This window comes from Microcebus murinus, chromosome 13, assembly GCF_040939455.1.
Source record: "Microcebus murinus isolate Inina chromosome 13, M.murinus_Inina_mat1.0, whole genome shotgun sequence".
NCBI lineage: Eukaryota > Metazoa > Chordata > Mammalia > Primates > Cheirogaleidae > Microcebus > Microcebus murinus.
In genome coordinates, this window is record NC_134116.1 from 15,666,976 (window position 1) to 15,693,116 (window position 26,141).

General features: G+C 38.0%; 2 protein-coding genes across 3 annotated transcripts in view; one reads left to right on the plus strand and one right to left on the minus strand.

Annotated features, from left to right (window-relative positions):
- FGF14 (fibroblast growth factor 14) overlaps positions 1-8,494 on the plus strand; it is a 649,836-nt gene extending 641,342 nt beyond the window's left edge. For both annotated transcript variants that reach the window (XM_012751851.3, XM_012751852.3), the window contains exon 5: positions 1,106-8,494. In XM_012751851.3, coding sequence (XP_012607305.1) covers positions 1,106-1,242 — 137 coding nt within the window. In that variant the 3' untranslated portion in view covers positions 1,243-8,494. The remainder of the gene's footprint in view (positions 1-1,105) is intronic.
- Positions 8,250-26,141, minus strand: part of ITGBL1 (integrin subunit beta like 1) — a 221,181-nt gene continuing 203,289 nt past the window's right edge. The window contains exons 8-11 of the mRNA XM_012751850.3: positions 25,268-25,384; positions 16,510-16,656; positions 9,417-9,530; positions 8,250-8,384 (exon numbers count right to left, since the gene is read on the minus strand). Of these exons, the coding sequence (XP_012607304.2) occupies positions 8,293-8,384; positions 9,417-9,530; positions 16,510-16,656; positions 25,268-25,384 (470 nt within the window). The 3' untranslated portion in view covers positions 8,250-8,292. The remainder of the gene's footprint in view (positions 8,385-9,416; positions 9,531-16,509; positions 16,657-25,267; positions 25,385-26,141) is intronic.

Below are 26,141 nucleotides of genomic sequence, written 5' to 3' on the forward strand. Positions count from 1 at the left end.
ATCAATGCTTTGATCCTATTGTCTCCTAATTTAAGTAGTAGAAAGAGTGAGAGATTGGCATGTGCTTCAAGGATATAATCCGTTCCTTTTACTACCTTGCCAAATCATTTACTATAGGCCCGATACATAGTTGTACTTTCAAGTATGTGTACTTCAAATGGTGCATTGATGTAAACGGTAATATTCTACCACCCTGAACACAGAAAATGCATATGATACTTCATCCTAAGTAAACTAAAGGGCTCTTCATAAAATACCTTAAACTTGCAAAAACTTATAAAGGAGTTTGGGCAGCTCTAATGCTCTGGCATTTCTAATGGCAGATAACTTTAACTCACTGGTTTCCCCCAACCACTTGTAACTCTGGCATGCCCTTTCCCAGCATTTCCAAAATCATTTTCCAAAGAGTTACATGAACTATTGTGATTACATCACCAGATTCTATACAGAGAAGTCCTCAAAGTTTACTCAGGCATCAGTCTCAGTTGCTGCCCTGCCATTCTGTGTTTCTGCTGCTTTTTAATAATGTACCAGAAAATGAGGCACAAAAAATATAAAATCCCACATAGTTGCCTTCAGTTGTTCAAGGCTCTCTTTCCATGTCTGCAGGAGAGAAAATCAAAACAATGATAAGAAAGCTGAGACAATGATCTCCAGAAGGCCCTGGCTTAAAGGAAGCGAGTTCTTTGTTATTGTTTGTGTAAATCTGAAATCTGGGTTTTCCTTTCTGTACAACTAGGATTAGGTTAATGCTTGCCATTTCCTTCTAGTTCCTATGTGTGCACATGTGTGTGTGTGTGACATTGTAGTTCCACGAAGAGGCCATAGCTCTTGTAGAAACTTTCTTTCCTAGACAAAAATCCATGTCACCCATGTACATAATTTAGGTATGTAAATCAGAGAATGTGGAGGAAGTAATATCCTGTCTGTGGGTTGGAAATTACCACTTTAAAGTAGGAATCCCCTGTCAATAGTATTGCTTTACTTCAGGGAAAACAGAAATGGGCCAGATGCTGAGAGAAATGGGCCAGCTGCATGTGTGGATGGGCTATTCTTGCACCTAACCAGGCAATGTTTCCCTTCCCTCCTTTCTTCCCATCGCTAGTTGCCATGTACCGAGAACCATCCTTGCATGATGTTGGCGAAACGGTCCCGAAGCCTGGGGTGACGCCAAGTAAAAGCACAAGTGCGTCTGCCATCATGAACGGAGGCAAACCAGTCAACAAGAGTAAGACGACATAGCCAGATCCTCACAGGTGTTGTGACTTATTCGTCCTGAGCACAGTTGAGTGATTTATCCCTACCGGACACTCCTGCTCCCGCGGCCGAAGAGCAGCTGGCAGCAAGCTGAGGCTTGCTCTCTGCTGTCTCCGAACTTCTTTGTTGCAAGTGGATAAATCTCAATCTGTTGCACCCCCCACAACAAGAAGACACCTGGATAACCAGCTAAACTCAGACCATGGAATGCCCTACCAGATATGGAATGCCTTTTTAATATCTTTTCTGTGACTGTGACACTTCATGTGAATGACATACTTCACAAGTACACTCGATACCTTGCCTGCTGACAGCTACCCATAATCCTTTTTGAGTCCTGTTTCAGCGAAATCCATGTGTTTAAGTTCGATTTTGTAGCACACAAATAATATTGAGTAAATTTCTAGTTAGACGCTGTAAACCTGTGCTATTATGGATTTCTCTTCTTCCCATTTTTACAGGGCTGCTTGCTCCACTGTCTGTGACCTTTTTGCAGGGATTGTGTTCCTCTAAATCTTCAATGTTGCAGTTGGCTTAGTTGGGAGAGCAATCAGGGAATCAGGAAGCCTTCTAAATCTATTATTATAAATCGCATCTATAAAGATTAAGATTGTTGTCTCTGGCTCACACTATCGATTAAACACACATATACGCTCTATCCAGTAGCAGATACTGTGCTCCTGAGGTTGGCATTGCCTGGGTGGGAAAAGGGTCAAACACAATCCATGGGAAGCTCTCTATGATACGTGTTTGACATCCCCCTATAGTTTCTTTGTGTGTGTGTGTTTTATACATATCACAAGCTTACTGGTAATGGTAACATTTGCCTTGCCCAGCGAGCAAGACCCACTGGTTTTTGAGAAAGTGGGTCCAAAGAATTCTGTAGGCCTTGTAGGCCTGATTAAGGTTCATTTTTCATCTATTAATTCTCATTATTTGGAAAAAAAAAAGAGAGAGAGAGAAACCACTAATTACAACCCACAAGAATTGCGCTACCTAAGTCCATTTCAGATATACTCCTTCCTGTTTTTAATGAACCAAACTCAATGCCACCCCCGTTTTGGGCTGCGTTCCACTCATACTCAGCAGAGCATGGGCAAGGCGGCTGTTGTGTTCTTTTCTGCAGCAGCAATGCAAACGTTAGTTATAAATTAGACTTTAATATTTTTGGTGTTTAATGACAAGTTTTTAAACTGGACATATTAGGAAAAAATATTTTTTTTAGCTCAGCATGCTGAGTCCGGTACTGTGTATCTCACCAGTACATACCCCTAACTCAGCGATTTGGGCCCCGTGTTGCCCAATGGCCGGGTTAGAGGTGCCTTGCCATGATCTCAGAATACAGTCTGTTGAATTATCCTAGATACAAATAAAGGCAAACCAACACATTCAAACATCAAGATTTGGGTCCATTCAATGCATTCGCTTTTGTTTCCTTTTGCATTCTTCATTTCCTTTCTAATTTAATACTGCTTAAACTCTGAGCTTAGGGAAAGACAACTACTAAGAAAGGCCATGAATAGTTGATTACATAGTGAAGATTCCATGCAAAATGTTCATTATTGGATATAAAGAGTTTCAAAATGTTTAATACTAAATGGTTTGGAAATATATTTGGTAACTCTGTGTACACCTAATAAAATTCAATGTTTTCTTCTCAGAAGAGTTATTTGAGACCAAACTGAACCTCATTTATAGAAAACCATATGTGGGATCAATGTACTGGCCTCTTGTTATTATTTCTATGTGGAAGGATGACCCAGTTGCCATTTTTCCCCATCTGCACTGTATTTATTGGGAAATTATTTTGTCACTGCTTTCATAAATCTCCATGACAGCCCTTGCCCAGCATTAAAAAATTTTGGCCTGCTTAGCTGATTAAAGGTTTAGTATAAATTTACCTGTTTATGCTTATTTCATTTTCATATTGGATTCCACTTGAATAAATAAAAAGTTAGCATAACGTTTGAGTAGATTTATTGTCAATGATGCTAAATTACAAATACAACGAAATGATTCTTTTGACCATTCTCGATTTGGTGTTACGCCATTTTAAGCCTATTGCTTTTAACAGGATAAGTTAAAATACATGAATTCCATTAACTAATTGTTTAGGGAAGACATATACCCCATAATATGTGGCAGACTATTAATATGAATAATTTACTGGTAAAACCAATGGGCTTCTAGACACTGCTTACACCAATACACACACACACACAGACATACTCACCTTTACCAACAGCCCCTTCCTATTTGTTTCTGATAACCAGCTCTACTTGCTGGTTTCTTTTCCCCCTGCAAGCTTGTTTATTGTTTAAATTAAAACAAAATTTATTTTTGTAAATGACAGACTTATGTAAATGTGCACCTCTGTTTTGTTTTTTATATGGGTTGTCTATAAGGGCATTTATCCCTATGAATGGATGTCAAAATACTCTCTTCTAATATATGTTTAGATATATTGCAGAGGGGTCCTTGTTGTTTGTAATTTAGTTAGGTCATTTATTTTGTGTCTGGTCTCACCTGTTGCATGGGAAGAGGACAGCACTGATGAACTGCATGCAGTAGGACCTGTATATCAAGAACTGTTGGTATGTATTACTCAATTTGCATACAAAGAGTTTGTCTGCATTGTACAGTTTATGTGTTTAATATCATTTGTTGTATTTACAAATACAACATTTTGAATAAAATATTTATATGAAGGCATATTAAAAATCATCAACAAACTTTATGTAACAAAATGGCATTGCATCACCCACAAATATAGAAAAATGTCATGTAAATAAGTTGGTAAATTCAATTTCCCCCTTTACCATGCCAAAGAAAATTTTAGCTCTTTGATGATACCTCTCTTGCTATTCTTCCGGGATAAGACTTCACCATTTTTTCTTTCCTCAGAAATTAAGTTTGCTGTTATTAAGTAAGTGCAATCTGTCACTCTTGATGTTCTGTATAGTAAATCTGATGGAATTCATTTGTATTTATAGACTGTGTGTTTTGTACCCTTATGTGCATATGTCCATTGTCTATAATATCTCATTCCTTCTGCATGCATATCTGGTACGGGAGGGTTATTTCTACTGATTTGTTATGGTAGCTGATTGCTTGGCCAATCCTTCAACAATGCTCAGAAATGTTAATTGTTTTGATATTTCAAGAGACATCCTTTTTGTTTTCTAATGAGTTTACATTCTAAAACATTTTGCTACCACTTTACTTGGAAAAATTATAGAAGACATGCAAATTGTCCACCCTATGTAAAGAGCAAAATGGAACTGAGCACTATTTCATTATGAATCCTGGAGATTCCTCCTGTTCCAGTCTTTCTAATTCTTTGCCTCTTGGAGAGTAAACAGAGTTTCTTTATCATACCTGACCACTTTCTTAATTAATACTGAAAGTACTAAAATGGCTGTTTTTTCAGGATGACCAATATCAGAGTTGGTTCTCTTTAAAAAACAACAACAACAAAAGAACAAAAACTTCTTGCTCTTTAAGTTAGGCATGGATCACTTCATTTAAAATTGTAACCCTAATATTACAGGGATAGTTAATATTTGATAATTCCCTAACAAGAAACCAGATTGACTAAGATCCAATTTAGAAGAAGATAAAAAGAATTGGAAATTATTTTCAATTTCACTTCATCGCAAGGCTATATCAAGGGATAGCAATTGAACTAAATGCTTAATTATTTTTCAAAATATGGGCGTATCAAAATCTAGAATGTAAATTGTGTTGCTTTGAAGTAACATACATTTCATAGCTGAGGTTTCTAAGCTTATAAGGTGACACATAGGGCCTGTTGGCTCTCTTGAATACCAAGGGTTTCAAAGTTTTGACAGTTGACTCTGCAAACTAAGGCTGAGTTTTATACATATATATATATTTTTTTCTTTTTTCTTGATTTTCACTCATCTAATTCCGGTGTCTGTCAGAGATGGTATTTGCATTTGAGATGGTAGAGGCCATTCCTTCCAATTAGCTGCTGGAATCCAGATAAGCTCAAGGAGCCCAGAAAAGCAATGGGTGTAGTGATTCTCCTCATATGTCTTAGGACTTTGGTTGACTTTTTTGGAAAAGTCCTTGTGGAGGAATTCCTCAGTGCTGGATTGCCAAACAAGCAGGGCTAGTGTTGACACTATCTGAAAACCTGTGGCATCCCTTCCAATTGACATTAATCCCTCTGCAACTTCCTAAAAACATGAACAAACCTATGAGATTTGCTTATTTTCTTTCCCACCCGTTACAAGTTTGCTTTTGCTCTGCTTGTTATTTAGAGTGAGTTTGTATTTTAGAGTCTAAGGTTAAAGTACAAAATCACATTTAAGAAGGTTAGAATTTATGTCTGTACACGTGACCACGTTAATTTTATCTTTTCCAATCTGAAAAGTATAAATTCAATCACATCTTAATAAATATATTGATCTCTGTATCACTGCAGTCAAAACTACACACACACACACACACACACACACACAATTATAACAGATGGAAAGAAGTACAAGTAAACTATTTGTTTTCAAAGAAAAAGCATTCCTTAGAGTTTCGATACTATGTGACTTATGCTATAATTAAGTTGTGGTTCTATAATTTGTCACGAAATGAACCCCAGAACATAGCTGACTCTAACATATTTTCACCTTTGTCCAAAAATTTAGACAAATCACATTTTGAACTTTATGGTTTAATAATTTCTCCAGTATCTAAACTTTTTTTCCTAGAAAACTTGAATGCTGAGGACATTTCTGACACTTCTGTGGAAATATAAAAAAGATCTGTATGTTGGTTGTAGTTTTTGTTAATGAAAAGAGGTAACGACATATAGAGACTTGAAAACAAAATAAGCCACATCTGAGGTTATAGGAGGAGTCCTAGGGAATTCAGGGCAGCTCCTGGGGCACAGAAGGTAGCAAACTGCTCTTCAGCCACAAGCCAAACCCAACCTCCCATCTGGCTTGGTGTGGCCTGGGAGCTCAAAAATGAATTTTTAGTTTTTTCACAGTTGTAAAGTATTAAACACAAAGAAACAAAGAAGAATGTAAGACAGAGACATATATGGCCCACAAAGTCTAAAATATTTACTATCTGGTCCTTTATAGAAAGCCAAGCACTGTGATACAGTAATCTGAAGGTCACTTGTATTATGATGGCTAGAAATGGTAATGAATTCCAATGCCTGTACATCATCAAATAAGTCATCAAAATTGCTGCTGAACAATTACAATAGGTTATTCCGAGGCTTCAAATGTTTAGATAGAGAAGAAAAAAGAATATAATCTATGTCATTTCTTGGCTACTTACATTTCCCTCATTTTACAAAACGGATAGATCCATTTACATACTCAACAATAGAGATACAATTAATATGGTTGCACTCCTTAATCTCAGGATAGAGATAACAGTTTTATAAATCTATTAAATTATGAGAACATTATTAGTACTATAAAAATCAGCACCAGTTAACTTTTCTCTTAAAATAATTTTCAATATTATATTTTTAAGTAACTCAGCAGATGCATATTTATTTTTGGTGATTTGACTTAAAAAGTCCAAGCCATGACTCTAGAATATGTACATCATTAAAATAAAATTTCCAAGTAAAAATTTGCATCTTAAATTAATATGGAAATGATTTTGCTACATTATTCTAGGATTTTACAAAACAATTCACATTTAGGAAAAAAGTGGGTTTTTTTTAAGCTCTAAATAATTAAAGGTTGTCTAAACTAATGTGTTTAAGTAGATTTACCTGTAAATATGTAAGGGAAGTCCCAATTATTGTACAATTTCATAATCCAATGTGAATTTCATACAGAGCAAAGTTTCACCATTAAAAAAATAAACATTTTGTTCCTATCACTGAGTGAATATTTGAAATTTATATTTAAGCCATTTCTAGATATTTTGGTCCTTTTCTGAGCTTTTGAGATTGGTGCCACTTTATTGCAGTATCTCTCCTTGACTTCTTTCATGACCCCACTTTTCCAGTAAGGTATCCTCAGAAGATAGAAAGTTATTTAAGAGGAATGAATGCATTTCAGGCCCATCAGATATCTAACTAGATATTGTCTTTTTAAAAGGCCATGAAATAAATTAATTAATCAAAAATCAGATTTCTTTTATATGTAACCTCTGTCTAGTCTTAAAAATATGATCCCTTAGTTCTAGGACCCTAAAATGCATATCCCTGACTAGCAATTCATTTTTTTTGTTAATTATCAGTAGGTAAATATATATTGACACAAAGTATAAACAACTTCTGTCACTATTTATTAAAAATGTTTAAATTGTACATTTTTCATAATTTCTTCCTTTATCTTAAGATAATCTTTTTGCAAGTTTAAAGTGAGATTAGACAAATGACTTTATGGCTAAAAATGACCAGCCTCTTCCCTTGATCCACACCCAACCTGACATTATACCTCATAGGTGTTATCTTCACTGTTCCCGTAGAGAGATGCTGAGTGACAGTGAATTCTGGAAAAATTTCATTGATTGATTTATGTTAAATGTATCTTTTCCTTAGATTCTAATATAGTCCTTCTTGTATAGGAATGTGAATTTTTAACAACTGTGTAATACAGTGTTTCTCAACTCTAGCACTATTGACACTTGGAATCACACATTCCTTTGTCACAGGGGCACCCTGTGCACAGCAGGATGTTCAAAGCATCCCTGGCCTCTACCCGTTAGATGCCTGTACCCCACCCTCCCACCCCACCCAGTGTGGCAATCAAAATTGCTGGTAGATAGACATTGCCAAATGTCTTTTGGATGGCAAAATTACCCTCGTGGAGAACCACTCATGTTTATTATAGAAGAAAAAGTCTTTTTAGTGTTATTTATAACAGAGTTTGCTTAACTCATTTGTAATGAGTTCCCAGATTTCATTCAGGCATTCAGAAATAGAAAAACGTACAATGGTCTGCTGAACCTGTCCTAGTGGTGATTATACATGGTTTCCTTTGCATTTATATGTTCTAACGGCCTAGAAAAGTAAGGATCCAGTCCTCTCCCAAGTGACTGTTAAGGATATTCTGTGCCAAGCCAGATTTCACATGCATTTCCATTCCATCCATCCCAGCATTCACAGTTTCCACAGCTACATATTCCATTCCCTGCAATAAAATACACATGGGAATCATTATCGTGATTGAAATGCACCAAGTTTAAATACGCTGTTATAAAGTCTAAGTGTCCATAATAAAACCATTTCATTCATCCTTGGTAGATTTTCTTATTGTGCAGTGATCCTGTTGTTACATCTCCTTAAGCTGTGAGAAATCTAATCTTTCCAACAATTAATGGCATTTATTTGGTGCCACCATCTACAGATCAGATAGTAACCATCCTGTAGGACTCCGGTGGGCCGTCCCTGTCATGTCTTTGTTTTCTTTTGGGGAGCAAGTTATTTCTGACTCATGAATAAATACTGAAAAACATAAAGCTCCTTGACATAATCAGAGGCAGGCCAATTAATTAGCTAGAAGAGCAGTCTTGCATAGTAGGGATGGACAGAAAGCAACTGTCTGACTTAATGACACACACAAATATTCATATTTTACCTTCAAGTAGAATGAGGAGAGCAAATGTACATGCCTCGATTTCCCCTACAACTCGGGCAAGCAAATATATTTTATAACCACCTATCAAGACTCAATAAATAAGGATAGCAGTGGCTACTGAACTGCTGAGCCTCTTTTATACCCTGCCCCCACTCCTCTCCTGCATATATACACACAGCCATTTCCCTGAAAACAGCCAACACATCAACTAGCAGTACCTGGATCCTGCTTAAAAATATTCCACTCCCTACACCATGTTCAAACTAAAATGATTGCCAAGAGAATTCTTTGCTCTTTTCAATATACAACTGCATATGCGAGATTCTGAGGGGCAGATTACCTTGTGGAAGTTTCCCAATAATTGTCTAATTTAGCTTCATGCTTTTGTATTCTTCTACGCCTGGGAATAATGCTAGTGCTGACTCCCAAGCCCACCTCCCCTTTCACAGTTACTTCATATTATCAGTTGACCCTTGATTATACAAAAGCCACCATGTCCAACCACCTAAAGCATTGTGTGATGGATGTCATTTGGCTCTATTGCAAACTGTGGCACAGAACAATTAGAGTAGGTCGATACTGCACCTGTACAAATGAGGCCATCATGTTTGTCGCAGTCTCTGTCATCACAGTCACAGAATTCCCCTGAAATATACCATTCTTCGGCAGAACAAATGCACTTTCCACAATGACAAGAACCTGAAATTACAAAGGGTATTACTGGCCACCACAGTATAACTAAAGGTTTCCATCTAGAATAGAATATCGTTGACACGCTGACAATAGGCTCCTAATAACCTATCTTCCAAAGGTAAAAGTTTATTGAATGGCCGGTTTCTCAGAGGGGAGCTTTACTTGCTGTAATTCGTAAAGGTCATCCAGGAAAGCCTTCATTATGGATCTAGACAGTTGCAATTAGCCTTGAGCAAATGTCCCATGGCCCAGTCTGGTTGAAATGTCAATGAGAGCAGAATGCAGCTGATCCTTCCAAGGACCTTCCAAAAAGGTATTCAAAAATAGGTATTTTTTTCTGAATTGAGTCATTTTTTAAAGTGCCTGTTATTTAAAGGAATTGAATAGTAAATTCTGTCAGATGAGGATGCAGTAATAATTAAAATAACGACTAGATTATTGTGCTCATAATTTTGGATTTTTGTTTACATGATTTTCTTGAAGTACGAACACACCTGCATATTGGGTGGCTAATTAAAGTGCTAAGAATGCACACAGGTCATTCGTGTCTATTGGCTTAACAGACCTCATCCTCAGGATTGTCTACATAATCAAGGATAACGCTAATTGCCCTTCATCCTTTTTGAAGCTCTGGGTTCAACCACCTTCCCTTCTACTTCACCCATTTCCCCTCTTTTATCCTCCTACCTAATTAAATAAAACTTCCGCTTTGGTTATTAAAACTATTTTGGGTTATTGAGCAAGAATTTTATTAATGGTATATATAAAATCAAAGCAAATAAATGGTGTCCCAAAGAGAAGAAACTTCTCTCGGTCTCAATATCTTTACATGACAGGCTAACAACCCCTCATAGGTCAAAACTGTTTCCAGGACAGCAGGAAAGACAACTTTAAAATGAAAAAGAAGCAAATAAAAAGGACTTCCCCTTTCGTCTATTTCCTTGGGCTGGCTGTTCTTTCCAAATGTGATTTCCTTTTACTAAAAGAGGGTTGTCATTAAATTTCTCAGGTCAAAAATCACCTTAAGAGAATGTGACATAGAAAAAGTATTTTGACATATCTAACAAAATTCCAGACTTGGTTAATTCAAAATATGTGGGGGGGTGGGTGGGGTCAGGAAGTAATCATTAGCATCTTTCTGAAATACAGTGATTAAAAAGTGAGTTCACAACCTGGGTGATTAAAATAATTAGGAAAATGAAGTTACACTTATCATAGATACCAAGAAGGGATCTGTGTTGATCTGTCCTCAGCATTAAGCACTATGTGATACTTCATGTCATGGAAACTTGTATATTTACAGTTTAGTTGCAAGAATCCCTGATAGCTAAATTAAACTTTTTCCATTCCTTGTCACACTTCTCAAGGTCAGAGACTACTCAGAATTAGTTACGGCATGACAATTATGTTTACATTTATTTTTAACTTTTTGCTTAATGATGGCATAATTTCATTTAGTCTTGACTTGTTTTCCTGAGGGTCTTGGTTGATTTGCATGTTCCTGAGCAAAATATAGCCATTGTTCAGTTCTGATGAGTGACTGACGGGCTGGGGGTTTGTCTGGACCCAGGAACTGCTTCTCCCAGGTCACTCTGCAAGGAACGATGGTCCCCTCTCGCTCTCCCAGGTTCACAGTTTCCTTGTTTTAGAAATTTATTTACCCTAATTTTAAACACCTTCCTTCAACTTTCTAGCACGAAAATATTCAACACTCATCTGCTTTTTAAAATAAAGTAGGTTAGGGATATATGCGACTATCAGAGCAATTTCCTCAGAAGGAACCATATTTAATGTTATATTTCCATGAGTGGAGGAAGATTAATCATTTGAAGACTGTTTTCGTTGTTCCTAAATAGTATCTTCCTTACCCTGCAAAATTATTTCTACAACAAATGTAAATTATTTTATATGTCCACAATAATCATATGTTACAAATAGGATATATTTGTGTGTGCGTCACAATTCACGAAAAGGTCTCACATTTCATCTTTGGCCTTATCCCCTGGCCCTGGAACTATTCTAATCACTGCTCTGGCTTCTGGAATGCTTAGCTTCAGGCTACAGTATTTTCCTAAAACTCATAAGTTCAGCCAAAGTTAATATGGTATGTATGGATAGAGCATTTGATGAGTAAGTTCCAGTTCCAATAGTCTACTAGTCCCTGAAACGGTTTAGAATGAAAATGAGGATTCATTTCGCACATGCCATGAAACGGTAGATTTTCTAGGCCAGCATTTCCCAGTTCTGTTATTCTTTTCTGTTTGTCCAAGCCAAATGCATCTTAGAGGTAGGAAATTCTTCTACTGCTTGTGAAACTAGGAATGGATAGCATTTACTTATAACGTAGTGTGAATAGTTATTAGGACCTATCATAGTACTTTTCCTGTAGAGCGCTCTGGCTGTTTATCAGTAACGAGGGTCAAATTGTCCCTCTCTGGGACAACTTAGGGAGAGGTTCTGTGAGACAGGTATGGGCTGCACGACTACCAAGAGGTGAGCAGTTGTTCAAATCAGCTGGCCGGGACCCACTCACACCCCTGACAGCAGCCAGCCCATCTTGGCAGGAGCTCTGGGTGGTAAGTTCATAGCCACAACACCACTGATCCATTGACTTCTTTCCCAGTAGAAGGGCCTGTGAGAATGTTCCTGTCTCCCTTGTGGCTATTTGCTGGCTTCCATCCCCGGGGAATCAGCCACATTTTCTCATGTGTCTTCAGAGCATTCTTAGGACTTAAGAAGGGGAAAGAAATGAAATTTTGCCTTCAAAGATGAGAATGGAAGTGCAGTAAGCATAAGGGAATTGCCCCTGGACCACACAGGTAGTACACAACAGTTAAGGCTTCGATCTAATTAAATCTACCTGCTGTCTAGCTATCTGCCTATCTAAGACGTCTCTCACAGCAAAAACTTTCCTGCTTGGCCCTGCAGGTCTGCCTGGATAGTCATACTGCCAATGAACGAATTTCATTGCCAATTGGTTTTGTGAAGCATAACTTTTACCCTTGCTCTTTTCTGGGGACATGGGGTGGGGGTGCTGGAGGGGTGGGTGGTGGGTGGTGGGTGGGTGAGTGGGTGTCCTTTGGACTTATTTGGATGAAGTGGGGCCTGACAAGTAGTACTAGGAGGGTTTAAGGGGATTATTAATGTCGTTTTTCCAGTCACGCCAGTCTGTAGGATTATCAGAGGTGATCACCTGCATCTAGGTTGAAGTAGCCAAGGCAAAAAACGTTCCTGTGTAGTCTTGGATTCAAATAAATTAAGTCACCAAACGAACAACAACAACGAACCCAAATGCATCATATCATGTTTTCGTAATGGAGGTCTGGCCACTAAGCTCATCTCTCTTGGTTATTCACAAAAACAACTGGAGTCGAAGGGCAAGGCGCCTTGTTAGCGGCCCCATTCCATTACCAGCCTTGGACTTTGGTTTTCATTCATCAAGCCTGACAAAATGCTGCAACCTGACATCCCAGCAGGCGGTTTTCACTGTTGTACTAACTACTCCATCTGTTATGAAGGTCACAACAATGTATCTTGTTTTAAATTTTTCTATGGAGTGATTTATTGTCTTGGCTATAAATTTGTAAAGAAATAAAACGCTATTTCTTCATCGTCTCCTGAGGTGACGGCTTTATTCTCAGCTCATGGGAAGGGCATGTGTCAGCCTTGTTTTGGCGGGGACGGGCCATTAAGTAAGTCGTGCGCTCGGGCCCACTGCTCAGCCCTGGCAATCAGAGGAGGACTCTGGGTAATTTTTGCAATCATCATGGTGAAGGGCTTTCCTTGACAAATTAGAGAAAATTGATATGGGATTTGGACAAGCCTATGAGACTTATCAGGAAATACATGGCCCCAGTCACATTATTTGGACACATTATTTGGTTTCTCTTTTCTGCCACCGTGTGGAGGTCCATAAGTCTATTTCATGGGTTACTTTTCTGGTGGTTCTGGGCAGGGGGCTAGTCGCCATAGGAACCGGAAATAACTGCTGCATCCCCTTTGCCCTCTGCCTGTGACAGACCGCCCAGCCGCTCACATGAACATCCGCCCGAGCAGCCTGGGGGCAGCTTTTACATTCCTTTTGTTTGCCTTTAAAGACTCTAAGACTCTCTACCCACCGAAGGATAAACAAATAGCTTAGACACATATGCTTTCACCCTTTCATTGATCTCTGGATATATTTCCATCACCCGGAGCAAACAATTTGAAAAGGCATTAACTATAGAGATTTTTTTTTGGTTTGGTTTGGTTTTGAGGAAATGCCTTTGGGCCAATATTTAGTCGACCTATTTTTTTTTTTTTTTTGTATTTTTTACATTTATGATGCTGAAAAATGAGGATCTCTCCTCAGACTGTAAAAACATGAATAAGAATGTTTATTTCTTAAAAGAACTCTTTTTGAATGAAATTCAGTTTAGGAGATGGCAGGCTGCTATTGACTACACTGCTGTGTATGACTCTGTGTGTTCTTCCTGCACTTGCAATTGGACGTGACTTTGGGAAGACCTGCCCATGGACAGTGTTCATGATTTGATAGTGTGCCCAACAGATACACACACACACACACACACACACTAGCTGATTTTTTAAATAAACAAATATAAACAAGCACACTAGTGTTTTAATATGAATGGGTGGCCCCAATTTGGCAGAGCTTCTGTGAAAAACTTACACCCTTATTCCAGTGATAATGCTATTTAGGAAAACCAAGTAAAAACGTATTTAAGCTTTAGAGCTCTATGTTAGGAGCTTTGTCTGGAAAAAATATCTAATTCAAAAAATTAATCATTTTCATTATTGTTTATACACAGAACATTCCCCTCTGGTCTGATAACGTCTCTTTTCTTCTCTGCTACTTCAGTTTAATTGCATCTCTGCCTCCTTTCCTGCTTTTCTTCATTAATCTCTTTCTCCCCAATTCTTTCCCTTGGTCTCTTCCTTTTAACTCTTTTTCCCACCTTTTTGGTTCTCCCAACACAGCTCCAACCAAAGGCAGGTGTTTTCAGGAGCTGAGACCCCCTGAGAACAGAACTGGTAGAAGATTTGTTTAGGGCTTGGAATTAGATTGAATTTGATGAGAGAACAAACAGGAAACAAAGTGATTGCTTTAAACTCATTTAAGTGCCACCTGCCTGCTATAACAGCATTAGGTTGAAGGCATGGCCTCCTTGCCTGAGCACTGTAAACAGAAGTTCTGGAACACGGAACTCCTGGAAACCAGGGATGCTTTTATCCATTGAAATGAGCGTGTTTGTATCCATTTTTCAGCTTTCCTCCTGGCACCCTAGGTAGTCACAGCATCCATCCTCTTTTATGTTTGAAGTTATGTCAAAAAGTCTCTTTCAACCTGATAGCATTGGCCCGTGTGATGGGAAAAGCAATAGCTACTATTTAGGGGACATATAACCTTTGGCACCTCCCGCTTCAGACACCTTCACCTGGGAGGTGGTGTCACTGGCAGAGTTCTTTGTTAACACTATTCAGTGGCCCTGGTCTGCCTTCTTCAGAAAGCTATTTATGTGCTCATCCTGACCCAGCAGAAATGTCTGAGGGTAAACGAAGCTTCAGTTAAAGCTGTGCCTTGTCTGAAAAGAGGGGGTTGTCTGTTCTGCAGGAGACTATGGAGCTGAAGAGGAGAGCTGGGAAGCTCCCTAACTCCCAGTACCTTGAGGGTCACCTGCCGGACATGTAGCCAGAACCCCCTAAGCCCCCAGTGTCTCCCTAGGCACTAACAAAAGGAAGACAGCAGCCAGTGAGTGCCATATGCACTATGATAGCAGGTTCTAAAGTCCCTTCAAGAATACTACACACTTAACAACCTTGACTCAAGCATGTTATAAAAGCGATCCTTGTAACAAAGGATTGTAAAAAAAAAACAAATATTTTTGTATGGGGGTACAAATATTTTTGAAATTAATTTCAATACTTTGAAATTTAAAAAAAAAGAGTTAGACTTAATTTCATTCTTTCTTTTTAACTTTTTCTATAGACCTATAGGTTTTCATTTTTGACCATAATACTTCTCCCTCATTTGTACATATATTTAAAATCATGCCTAAATGATTTGTGATGTATTTTTTGAAGAAAATTGAAACTAAATACCTTTCAAGAAAGAAACCTCAAAAGAATACTATACAGAAACATCAAAAGCAAGATGTCAAAATTTAATCAATTAGTCTTCTTTACTCTGAAAAAATCTGTTCCAATTTTTCTTTTTGTGCACGTGTACAGGAAGGAATTGAGGGGAGGCTTGCTTTTTCCCTGAATCTGTTTCTGTGGCAAAAGTTTGATTGGGTTTATGGCTTCTACTCAATCAACTTGGAGGTTGTAACCATTTAGTAGAGCATTTTTTTTCTTTGTTTAATTATTATCTATTTTTTTATCTTAGGCTATACATGTTGCTTGGAACAGTTGGTAATTTTTAGGTCAAGGAAAATTGCACCAGAATTGTGGGACCCATATACTTTTTCTTCATTTTTTTTACGAAACTAAATATTTAGTCTCCTATCTTTCTCACACTTCCACCCTCCCCTTCTCCAGAGACATCTATATAATTTAGCCCCAAAAGTCCCAAAAGTCATAATTTTTGGCATCTCAGATGGTTGTGATCACTTTTCTGCAGTTCTGGGTTGTGCTATTTCAGAGATAAGCTCAACAATCACCCTTTTGCCTATTATTTGTATACAGCACCCAGTATATTTTGTCATCCTTATTCTTTATAAAATTAGTAATCCTATTTCATTCAGCAATTACTTTGCACACAAGTGGCTGAGGATCTTTCTGCATGAACCTTCTCTCAGGTATTTTATTTTCTTAGACCCAAAACTTCACCCGGCTAACCTTCAAGCTTCAATTTGATACAGCAGAGGGCATAGTGGTTTTCTTCCATGCCAAGTTTGGTCTGGAAAAGATGGCAGCTAGCTGCTGTCATACAAACCATGTGTCAGAGCAGGCATCCAGTCCAGGCTCCGGCAGAGATACTCACCCTTCCCCGAGCACAATATGCCATCTGCTGATTCACACAGACTCTTGCTTTGTTCTTCCGTCATGTTACACTTCCTCGGGTGCTGGCAGAGCTTTCCAAACCAGCCTCTCTCACACACGCAGCGGCCACAGGAGCACGTGCCGTGGCCTGAGAAGCAACCACAGGGCGGGGGTGAGGAGAGAGGATGGGTAAATCACCAGCTGAGGCCGAGTTTGTAAGAAAGAAATGTAGAAACCCTAGGATCTCGTTTCCTACCAAACATGCTTGTTCCTTTGCGCACCGTCAATTTGGCACGTAATTGTTTAAAAGAACTTCGCGACGGAGTTCTAGTTTAACATACTAAATTGGAAGGCAGCATAGGAAATGGACGTGAGAGAAAGAAATCTTGAAATAATTTAAAATGGAATTATAGCATCCTTTCTTCACACAGAGTATTTGCTCGTTGGCATTTTTATCAGTATGGAGTCTTAGTGCGATCCTTCATTGTGCACAGCACGACATCCCGACCAATTTGCAAGGCGAGTCACGTTGCCACTGCTGGCAGCATTTATTGATTGCTCTCCTATTGCTTACTAATACAAACAAAAGGTTAACCTCCATATGAATGGCGTTTGGTATTACATTACTTCATCTGTGTACCTCTCTACTTACTAATAAGAATAGATATAAGTGTGAGTAATAGTGTCTCTCTATTATTCCATAAAAGTTAAAAACATCAGGTTTAAATTCACATTTGTCACATTTTTTTTTTTTGTTCCTGACATTGGCTTCTGGTTTTTGAGGTATTTATCTTCTGATATATATGCAACATTGTATTTGTGACAGTTATATACCAGCATATACACCGGTTTAGGTGCTTGTCACCAACACCCCATTAGATTGCATGAACTTCCATTTTAATTTCTTGTTTCTACTCAATGCTTTGTTTCTTTTCCTGTTATATGCAGTGCCTTACACAGGGTCTCTCTGAATCAGCTATTTGTCTGGCAAAGCTCTCCTGAGTATCTATTATGAACAGAACATTTTGCTAAGCACTAGGGGATACAAAATCAAGCACAATGTACATAGTGGTCCCTGGTCTTTTCCCAGGGACATAGATCACCATCATTCAGACTGATGAGACTCTCTGAAGCTGTTGACACCATTTTCCCTTGACCATTCCCTCTGGCAGGAGCATCAAGAGTAAACCCTGCTCCATTTTTTCCCCTCTAAATTCAGCTCTACACAGGAAAAACAAGTGGCCAACACTCAGTGGTTTGTAATTCATTGTTATGATTAATTTAATGTAACCACCCATGAATCCTGGCAATGGTTTTCCATAACACATGATCATCTGGAAGTTAATGGAAAGCAAATGGGAGGCAAACTCAAAGGAACTTCATTGACAAGCCTATTTTTCACAGTCTCTTTTACTACATATGGCGATGTATTAAATTTATTCTCACCACAGCTTTTTGAGTCTGGGATTATCCCCATCTTACTTTCAGGAAACTGAGACTCAGAAAAACTAAGTAATTTTGCTTCAAGTCACATAGTTCAGCTACATAGAGGACCAGAGCTTGATTCTAGTTCCTCAGAGTTTGATTCTAGTTCCTCTGCTTTCAATGCCCACACTTTTTCCAAAGTGTCACACTGCCTCTGTACTTCATTTTAGAAAACAAGACTCTTAGCACACTTTTTTTTTTTTTAAATTCCTATCTTTTTCAACTGCTGTATCATTTGAAAGTGTACATTTGACATTCATGGGCACTTTCTCTGGAAAAGTCTCTTCTCTCTTGATTTTCATGACATGAAATTCTCCTTGTCCCATTCAAAACTCCTCTTTTGTCTCTATTATGCCAGTATCCTCTCATTGACTATCTTTAATCATCTGCTTTTACCTCTCTAGAATTTCTCTCTTTAAAAATTCATAAAACTATAGGATATCAGATAACCACAATGACCAGAGGGCTATAATCCAGCCCCCAGTTCTCTCCACAGCTCCATTTTCATGATTCCAAACTTTGTGTGCTATTAGCATCCCCAATTAATACTTCCAGATCTAGTTATATAATGTTCTTTCTAAAGCAGCAACTGTCTTTCTTATTTCTTTTAATAGCACAGCTACCCTTTCAGGCAACCTTTTGAAAATGTTTTGAGTCCCATTTGAATGTCCCTTTCTCCCTTCATCCAAAGTTGTCAAGCCTTGTCGATGCTACCTCCAACATTTCCACTTATATCCCAGTTGTGAACTTGGAGAAACCAAGTCCATCACATCTCTCTCCAATATTCTTGCTCATGGATTCCCACACCACAACTCTGTTCACATAACAACCTTGATCTCTAGTCCTATATTTTTCCCTAGTGCCTATGACATAAATTTCACCTACCATAGCCTATGTTATGTTCTAGCTTCCTGAAAAACAGAGTCCCAAGCTTCTTTTCCAATCTTATTTCTTCTTTTTTCCCTGTAACCAAACTGACTGCTCATTGTTCCCTGTACATTTTGCAGCTCTTTGGACCTCATGCCTCTGCAGAGGTAGGAATGCCTTTTCCCTACTCTACGTATTCAGGTCTTAATTTTCAAAGCTCAGCAAAAATCAGTACAACTTCATGAAGATTGTCCTAATATCCCTTAAGTGGAACTCATTGCCTCTCCTCTGAATTTCTATATGAATTTGTTTTTCACTTTCTGTGGAATATTTGTGGTCTTCCACAATAGTTATTTGTCAAATGAATCCATCACTTGACTGTGAATTCCGTGACAGTGGAATTACTTCTGATTCAGCACTGCAGTCTTCAGAGTGGCCTGCACACTGCCCTAGCCATAGTGGACCTACAAAAACTCTTGGAGTAGATTGAGGTTGACTTTATCAAAATATGCTTCTCATTCTTCCCCACACATCCAAACTGAGAACCCTAAACTGATTCTAGGACATGTTTACAGGTTATTTGATTAATGGGCTTTCATTTAAAGGCAATGGGCAGTTCTTGAATTGCTGTTTTATTTCTATTTTCTGTTGAGTACAGACAAGTTAAAGAATTGGTGTTCCCTAAGAGCTATCTACTCAATACATAGTTATTAAATTGATTCTATCTTGACTTTTCCACTAGAATCGAAGTCCACTTAAAGTATAGGTCTCCTTAATAAGCTAAGTAAAATGTTGTCCATCTTTGAAGGCAGAGATTCCAGAGTACAAAAAAATAAAAACTAACTAAATAAATAAAGAGAGAGCTTCTAATAACAGGCCCATTGAACTGGGGACTTTTCAACTGCTCATGTTTCTTACTGACTCTAAATTGATAAGAACTGTCATCAATTTGACATAATTAAATTCATTTGATCTCCACTGTAGAGGAAGATGTTCTCCCTTTGATTCAGGATATCATTAAGAATAACTCAATGGCTCCTCACAGCAACTAATTTAATATAAAATTATATGCACAAAAATGGGAGATTGATTTTCATGTGTTAGCTCATTTGTCACATCCTTCTGGAAAATTAAGTTAGCATCTAGCCCATGCAATCACCAAAATGCACTGGTATTTCAAGGCTTTGATTAGCAATTTGTGTGACCTTCTTTTACTTAAAATTAATAAAAATAAATCTTTATAAACTCTAATAATTTAGTTATCCATTCAAAATATGCCCTTGAATTTGTTGTGTACCAGGCATTGTATTAGTAGTTTAGGATGTAATAGTGAATAAAATATGCATTGGCCTTGTCTTCATTGTACTTGCAGTCTGTTAGGAAAGAAAACAAGTCACAATAAACAAACAAATACACTTGATTTATAGAAGACTGGAAGAGGGTACTAGTATATTCAACAGTGAGAACACTGAGAACTAGTGTAGTCAAGGGATGACACTCAAGGGATGAAAAGGAGCCAGACAGCCAGTGTTCTAGGAACAGAGCCTAGAAAAGCTAATGAAAAATCCTTGATACAAGAAAGAACTTGGCATGTTATAGGCAGTGAAAGAAGGCCAATGTGTTTGAAAAATAATAAGTAAAAAAATGGAATAATACAGTTGGAGAGATATTGAGAAATGAGAACATAGTAAATGGTTTATTCTTAAGAAAGAAGTTAAATTTATTCTAAGAAAAATGAAAAACAACAAAAGGGTAGCAAGAGAGTGATGGGATATAATTTACACTTTGCAAATTTATTTTGGCAACTTTGGTAAAATAGATTAAAGTGTGTTGGGAGGAAATGAGTATAGAGAAAGTGAGAGGGCTACTGCAAATAAAAGGTGGTGGAGGCTTTAAAGTAGGGTAGTGGCAGTGGAAATGCAGAGAAGTAGATGGAGATGTGTTTTGGTGGTGGAAACTATACCTATGGTCCATGATGCTAGATTGGACATGGAAGGTGAGGGAAACAGAAGACTAGTTTTCTGGCTAGAATAATAGTGTGAATAATGGTGCTATTTATCAGATATAGCGGCTTCAAATGGGAGAAATTGAGGGCAGAAAATCAGCTCCATTTTAAACGTCCTCTGTTTGAGACACTCTCATAATAACCAAATAGCAAGGTCAAGTAGCAGTTGCACATGAGCTGGTGCTCACAGCAGGTTAGGGCGACGCTCTAGGCATACACACATTGGGATTTACAAACATTAGAAGTGAACTAGTCCACCCAGGGAGACATTAGTCTTAAAACTCCAATATTTAGGGCTAGGCTAGAGGAAAGAAAGCTAGACAAGTAGGAACATTCAGTAAGGACACAAGAAAAAGAAGAGTAAGTTGTCTAATAAGATGACAAAGGAGAGGACCCCATGAAGGAGGCCTACTGAGTGAAATGTTCCTCAAAATTTGAGCTAAAAATTGAGACCATAGACATAGTTTCAGTCAGCCTTTCTTTCTGACCGATATCACTGTGTTGCCACTTAGGCCCATGAGTGGAAGACCCAGGGTTGGAGAATCATCTATATGTACTATTAACAGAGAACATCTCTTCTTAGTGTTAGAATTGGCAATGATTAAGTCATCTCCATATAGTAAGTCTACGATATTTCATCATAGAATGAAACTGTAAAGAGAACAAGCCTAATGAACCACTGGAGGTACTCAGTCTGCGTGCACCTGACTTCCCATGTCTTGAGAAGGTGAATAATTTTCCAGACATAGAATGCCATCAGTCCTCCCCCAGACCCTTACCTCTTTGCATCTGGAACTGCCGCCAGGGATTTTTCTTCTCATTCTCTTCCCTTTCCCCACAGCAAGATATTCACCAAGAATGCTCTGGACCTCATTGTCCAGTATAACACAGTAGTCACTAGCCACGTGTGACTATTTAAATTTATTAAAGTTAAGTAAAATTTAAAAATCAGTTTCACAGCCTCACTAGTCACATTTCAAGTGCTCGATAGCCCCATGTGGCCAGTGGCTATTTTGTTGATGAATGGAGACACAGAACATTCTCATCATCTTTGAAAGTTTTATTGGACAGTGCTGTTCTTGATAATGATCTTTTTCAATAAAGTTTATTGGCTTTTATGCACATTTCTTTAAAATACTGTGAGGATGGTTCTCAGGAAACTGACTATGAATGGACACTATTCAACCAGATACCACATTTTGCCTACTTGATATCCTTATATCTTCCTAATATTAAGAAAACCCTCATTTCTTTTTTCAGGGAGGTGATAATTTACCCATCTGGAAGGTGTTTGGTTATCCAGGCTTCTCTTTACCTAGAGGGTCCCATGTGGCATAGCTCTAATAAATGAGGAATAAGAGAGAAAATCTATTGGGTGAGATTTCCAGGAAACTGTTGTTTTCCAAAGGAAATGGGACAAACTTAGCCAGCATGTGTCCTTTTCCTTTTGTCCTTTCCTTTCCCATTTCTTTTTCCCTGGAAGAAAGACACAACTGGAGACTGTTTATGAGCATGATGATATAAAAGTCACACTGGAGGGCAGAGCAAAAGGGAAGATAGACGGGGTTTGGGGACACTGATGGCACTCAGGCATTCTGGGAGTGACAACCTGCAGACTTATCTGTGTTCCTCACCTTTAGCCCAACACAGTGCTAACTGATACAGTTACAAAGTCAGGAAAGAGATTTTTGATTTTAAGATGTAATTTGGACACAATTGCCTGCTGACTGTATTGTCCATCTAAGAAAGGCTTGGCCTAAGTGAGTGGTCTGAGATCTTTTTCAACATAAGCAATCCAGCAGTGCCTGGGAGTCACTGAATTCATACTCCCAGGCTGCATTATTTCCTTCAAATTGCAGCTATGAACTAAAGAACTCCCTGAAGAATTGTGAACTGATTGTGTAATTAAGAGGTGGCTCTTCATTATCCCTTCTTGTTTCTCAAATTGGACTCATGGGCAGCTATTCTGGGAGCAGAGAGGGAAAAAGAAAAGCAGTGAACAGCCTATTTCTTATTCTCAACCTGGGTATATGGGTTACAGGAGGGAAGTCTCTGATTAAGCTTATATTAGCCTAAAACAATAAAACACGCATGAGCCAGCATGTGAATATATTTTCTTTGTGGAAACTTAAAATCACATACACTAAAAATGAACAAATCTTAGGGACTATAACTGGACAAAGCATGTTTTTACAATAGTGACTTATTTGATGAGTAACCCAGCATTTATAGGCAATATAGATTTTTATTATTAATAAAGATATTTTCAGAGGGTCCACATATAGTCTAGGATGAATGAACATGACTCACAGGAGAATTAATGCCTTCTAGAAATAATCCTTAACTAGCAAGTGATGGCTATGTAAGAATTGTGTGCTTTACACAGGATGCCTGGGTTTTATCCCCTGTACTGGGATGAAGCTGCAGTTGACCATAAACAGGAACTAGATTGATCACACAATTTTTTTCAGCTGCCTTCCCTTTCCTGCCATGATTTCCAACTCTCCTACCAGTATTTCCTTCACTTTACAAAAAAGTTAATTGCAACCAAATCTTCACTTCAGGATCTGATTTCCTATATAGACTCTTCCTACAGGGAGTTCCAATCTCTGGGGGAAAATTATATTTTTCATTGTAAATCAAGTAACTGATGTTCGGTTTATACATTGATCTTCTACAAGTTAGGTTCATGGAAGTCCTTTTCCCCGGGACACATGCAGCTCTGTGCAGGAAACATGAAGAGTGTGGACATGCAGAGCTGAGAATTAATCAAACATTATCATTTTGTGAGATGTCATCTCACTTGCCCAGTTAACATTTGATTTCATGTAATAGATTTGTTTGCATCTTTGATTTCCTCCCCAAAGTTGGAGATAAAGAGAAATTCATGGAGGAAAGATATATAATTTAATGGGTATAGAAATGTAACAGGTTTCTATAATATTGACCATTTCAACCAAGTCACCAAAGGAGCTGGGCAAGGAGGCCCAGGTGAGGTAAACACAACATGTCAGAGAGAAAATGACAAGGATGATAATAAGAACAGGGACATGTATGTTGTATTTTTTAGGTGCCAGGCAGGCTTTACAGATATTGTTGTGAAAATTAAATGAGTTAATAGATGTCATGTGCTTAACAAACAAAAAATACTAAAGTCTACTGAGATATTTCTAGTAACTAATACCAGTGAGGAGAGGGTTTAACCTAAAAATAATAGTGGCACAATGCAAAAACAGTTTGGTGTCACGCTTGGGAAAACTGTGGCCTAGGGACAGATCTGTGACCTGAACATCAGAGCTCAAATCCTGGATCTGACACTTTTTAGTTATGGGACGTTATCTCCTCCAACCTCAATTTTTCTTTTATGAAGCAAAAATAATCTCTTAGAGCGGTTGCCATGATGAGGGTGTAAGATAAACCACTCAGCATAACAGATATTTAAAAGGACATTTTCTCTTGCCTTACAGAGAAAGGAAAGAAGAAAATATTCTTGTGATTAAATTGCAAGTATGTTTATAGTTGGTTAGAGAGAGAATAGGTAGACAGATGAGAGATAAAGATGTTGGATGCATGGTGGCCTTCCATAACTAAAACATGAATTCTGTTTTTTTCCCATAATAGTGCCCAATGCATTATAATAATTATCTCAAAGCAATAGAATTATATTCTTTTAATGTGGTTCTGTGTCCAGCTCACTTCAATTGCACTGAAAATCTGATGGAGCTGTAATCCACAGGCAATTTCGACAACATGAAGTTTCAAGCCTGAAATATTAATCACAAGCATAATGTTGACCCACATTCCCTCCACTGGATGGCGCTCAGGTCAGCATCTACTTCTGGGACTCTCATTTCTGGGGTGACCTTTGCTGACTACCCTCTGTCTGCCTCATTCTTTCTCTGGACACTCTGTTACTTTCAGTACTCTCTTGTTTGGGTCCTAGAGCCATGATGGAAATGGAGTGTATATCTCCTATGATTTTTGTGTTCAACTTAGAGTGTAATCTTACTACTTTTATTTTTCAAGTTTGTGGATGATACTTTCCCCTGTAAAGCACTTATTAGTAAAGTCATAAAAGTCATGTTAAAGGGTTGACTTGCGGCAAAACCTTTCACTATCATAACATATCACAGTACTTACTTTAGTTTAGACTCAACTATCTTTTATTGATAGTGCACCTGGTACTTTCACCTACCCCCCATCCCCAAATCAAGAGTTCAAGGAAATAAAAGTCATTATAAACCTAATCGTATATTGCTTTTAGGTCATGCTATAGTTCTATGTTGCTATTTGTTTATCTTCTTTTAAAGAGCAATTTAAAAAAATACAAGTGAGTAGAATAAGAAAGGCAGGTGAAGCAAGTTGCATGCAGGTAGTATGAGCCTTTGAGAAACGTTACTACCTCCACACACCACACCGTCAAGGTCTTCGCAGCGGCGGTCATCACACTCGCACGTCTTGCCGTACACCCTGCGATCTCCTGGAGGGTAGCAGGTGCATTTGCCGCATTCACATTTTCCTGGAGAGCATAGAGACAGCACACTCACTGGGAGAGCCACAGAATCACCAAGGCTTTCAAGCAAACAAGCATAATCTTAAACCCAAATCTCCCAGACCAGTTCTAGGCTGTGTCTGATAACAGGCAGATACCTTTTCTAATCTCCCTCAGGTAAGCTGAAGGTCAAGAACAAATGCCAAGGAGGTCGGGAGTTGAAGTGACAATCACGGGCTCAGAAGTCACTTGTATCTGCTACTCTCTTTTTGTTTCATTCTTCACCTTTGAAGAATAAATCAGTTATGGAACTCTCTGGCTTTCTTATTCAACTGATGATACCATTTAAAATAACTGAATAAATTATACATATTTTGCATATAATTTAGCATATTGTGTTTTTTTAAAATTATTTTTGAGGGTCTATCTGCCCCATGAGAAAAAGAATTCACAAGGAACATTTCGATGTGATATTTTAGTGATTATATGTAGTCAAGCTGATAGTTCATAGAACTCATTTTAACATGAAACATATGTCAAAGCACATGATCTAAACATCTTTATTCTTCTTGACTTAAAATTTAAAAGTATAAATATTTTTGGAATGAATTTGGTTCATAGTTTGGGAATCCCTTAACTAGTACCATTAGGATGATTTTCATTATTATTTTTGAATTGTAACTGTGTTAATCACTATAATTCCTTGCATTACATCATTTTGTTTTCAAATACCACACATTGAATAGCATTATTACTACCATTTTACTGAATGGAGACACATGGA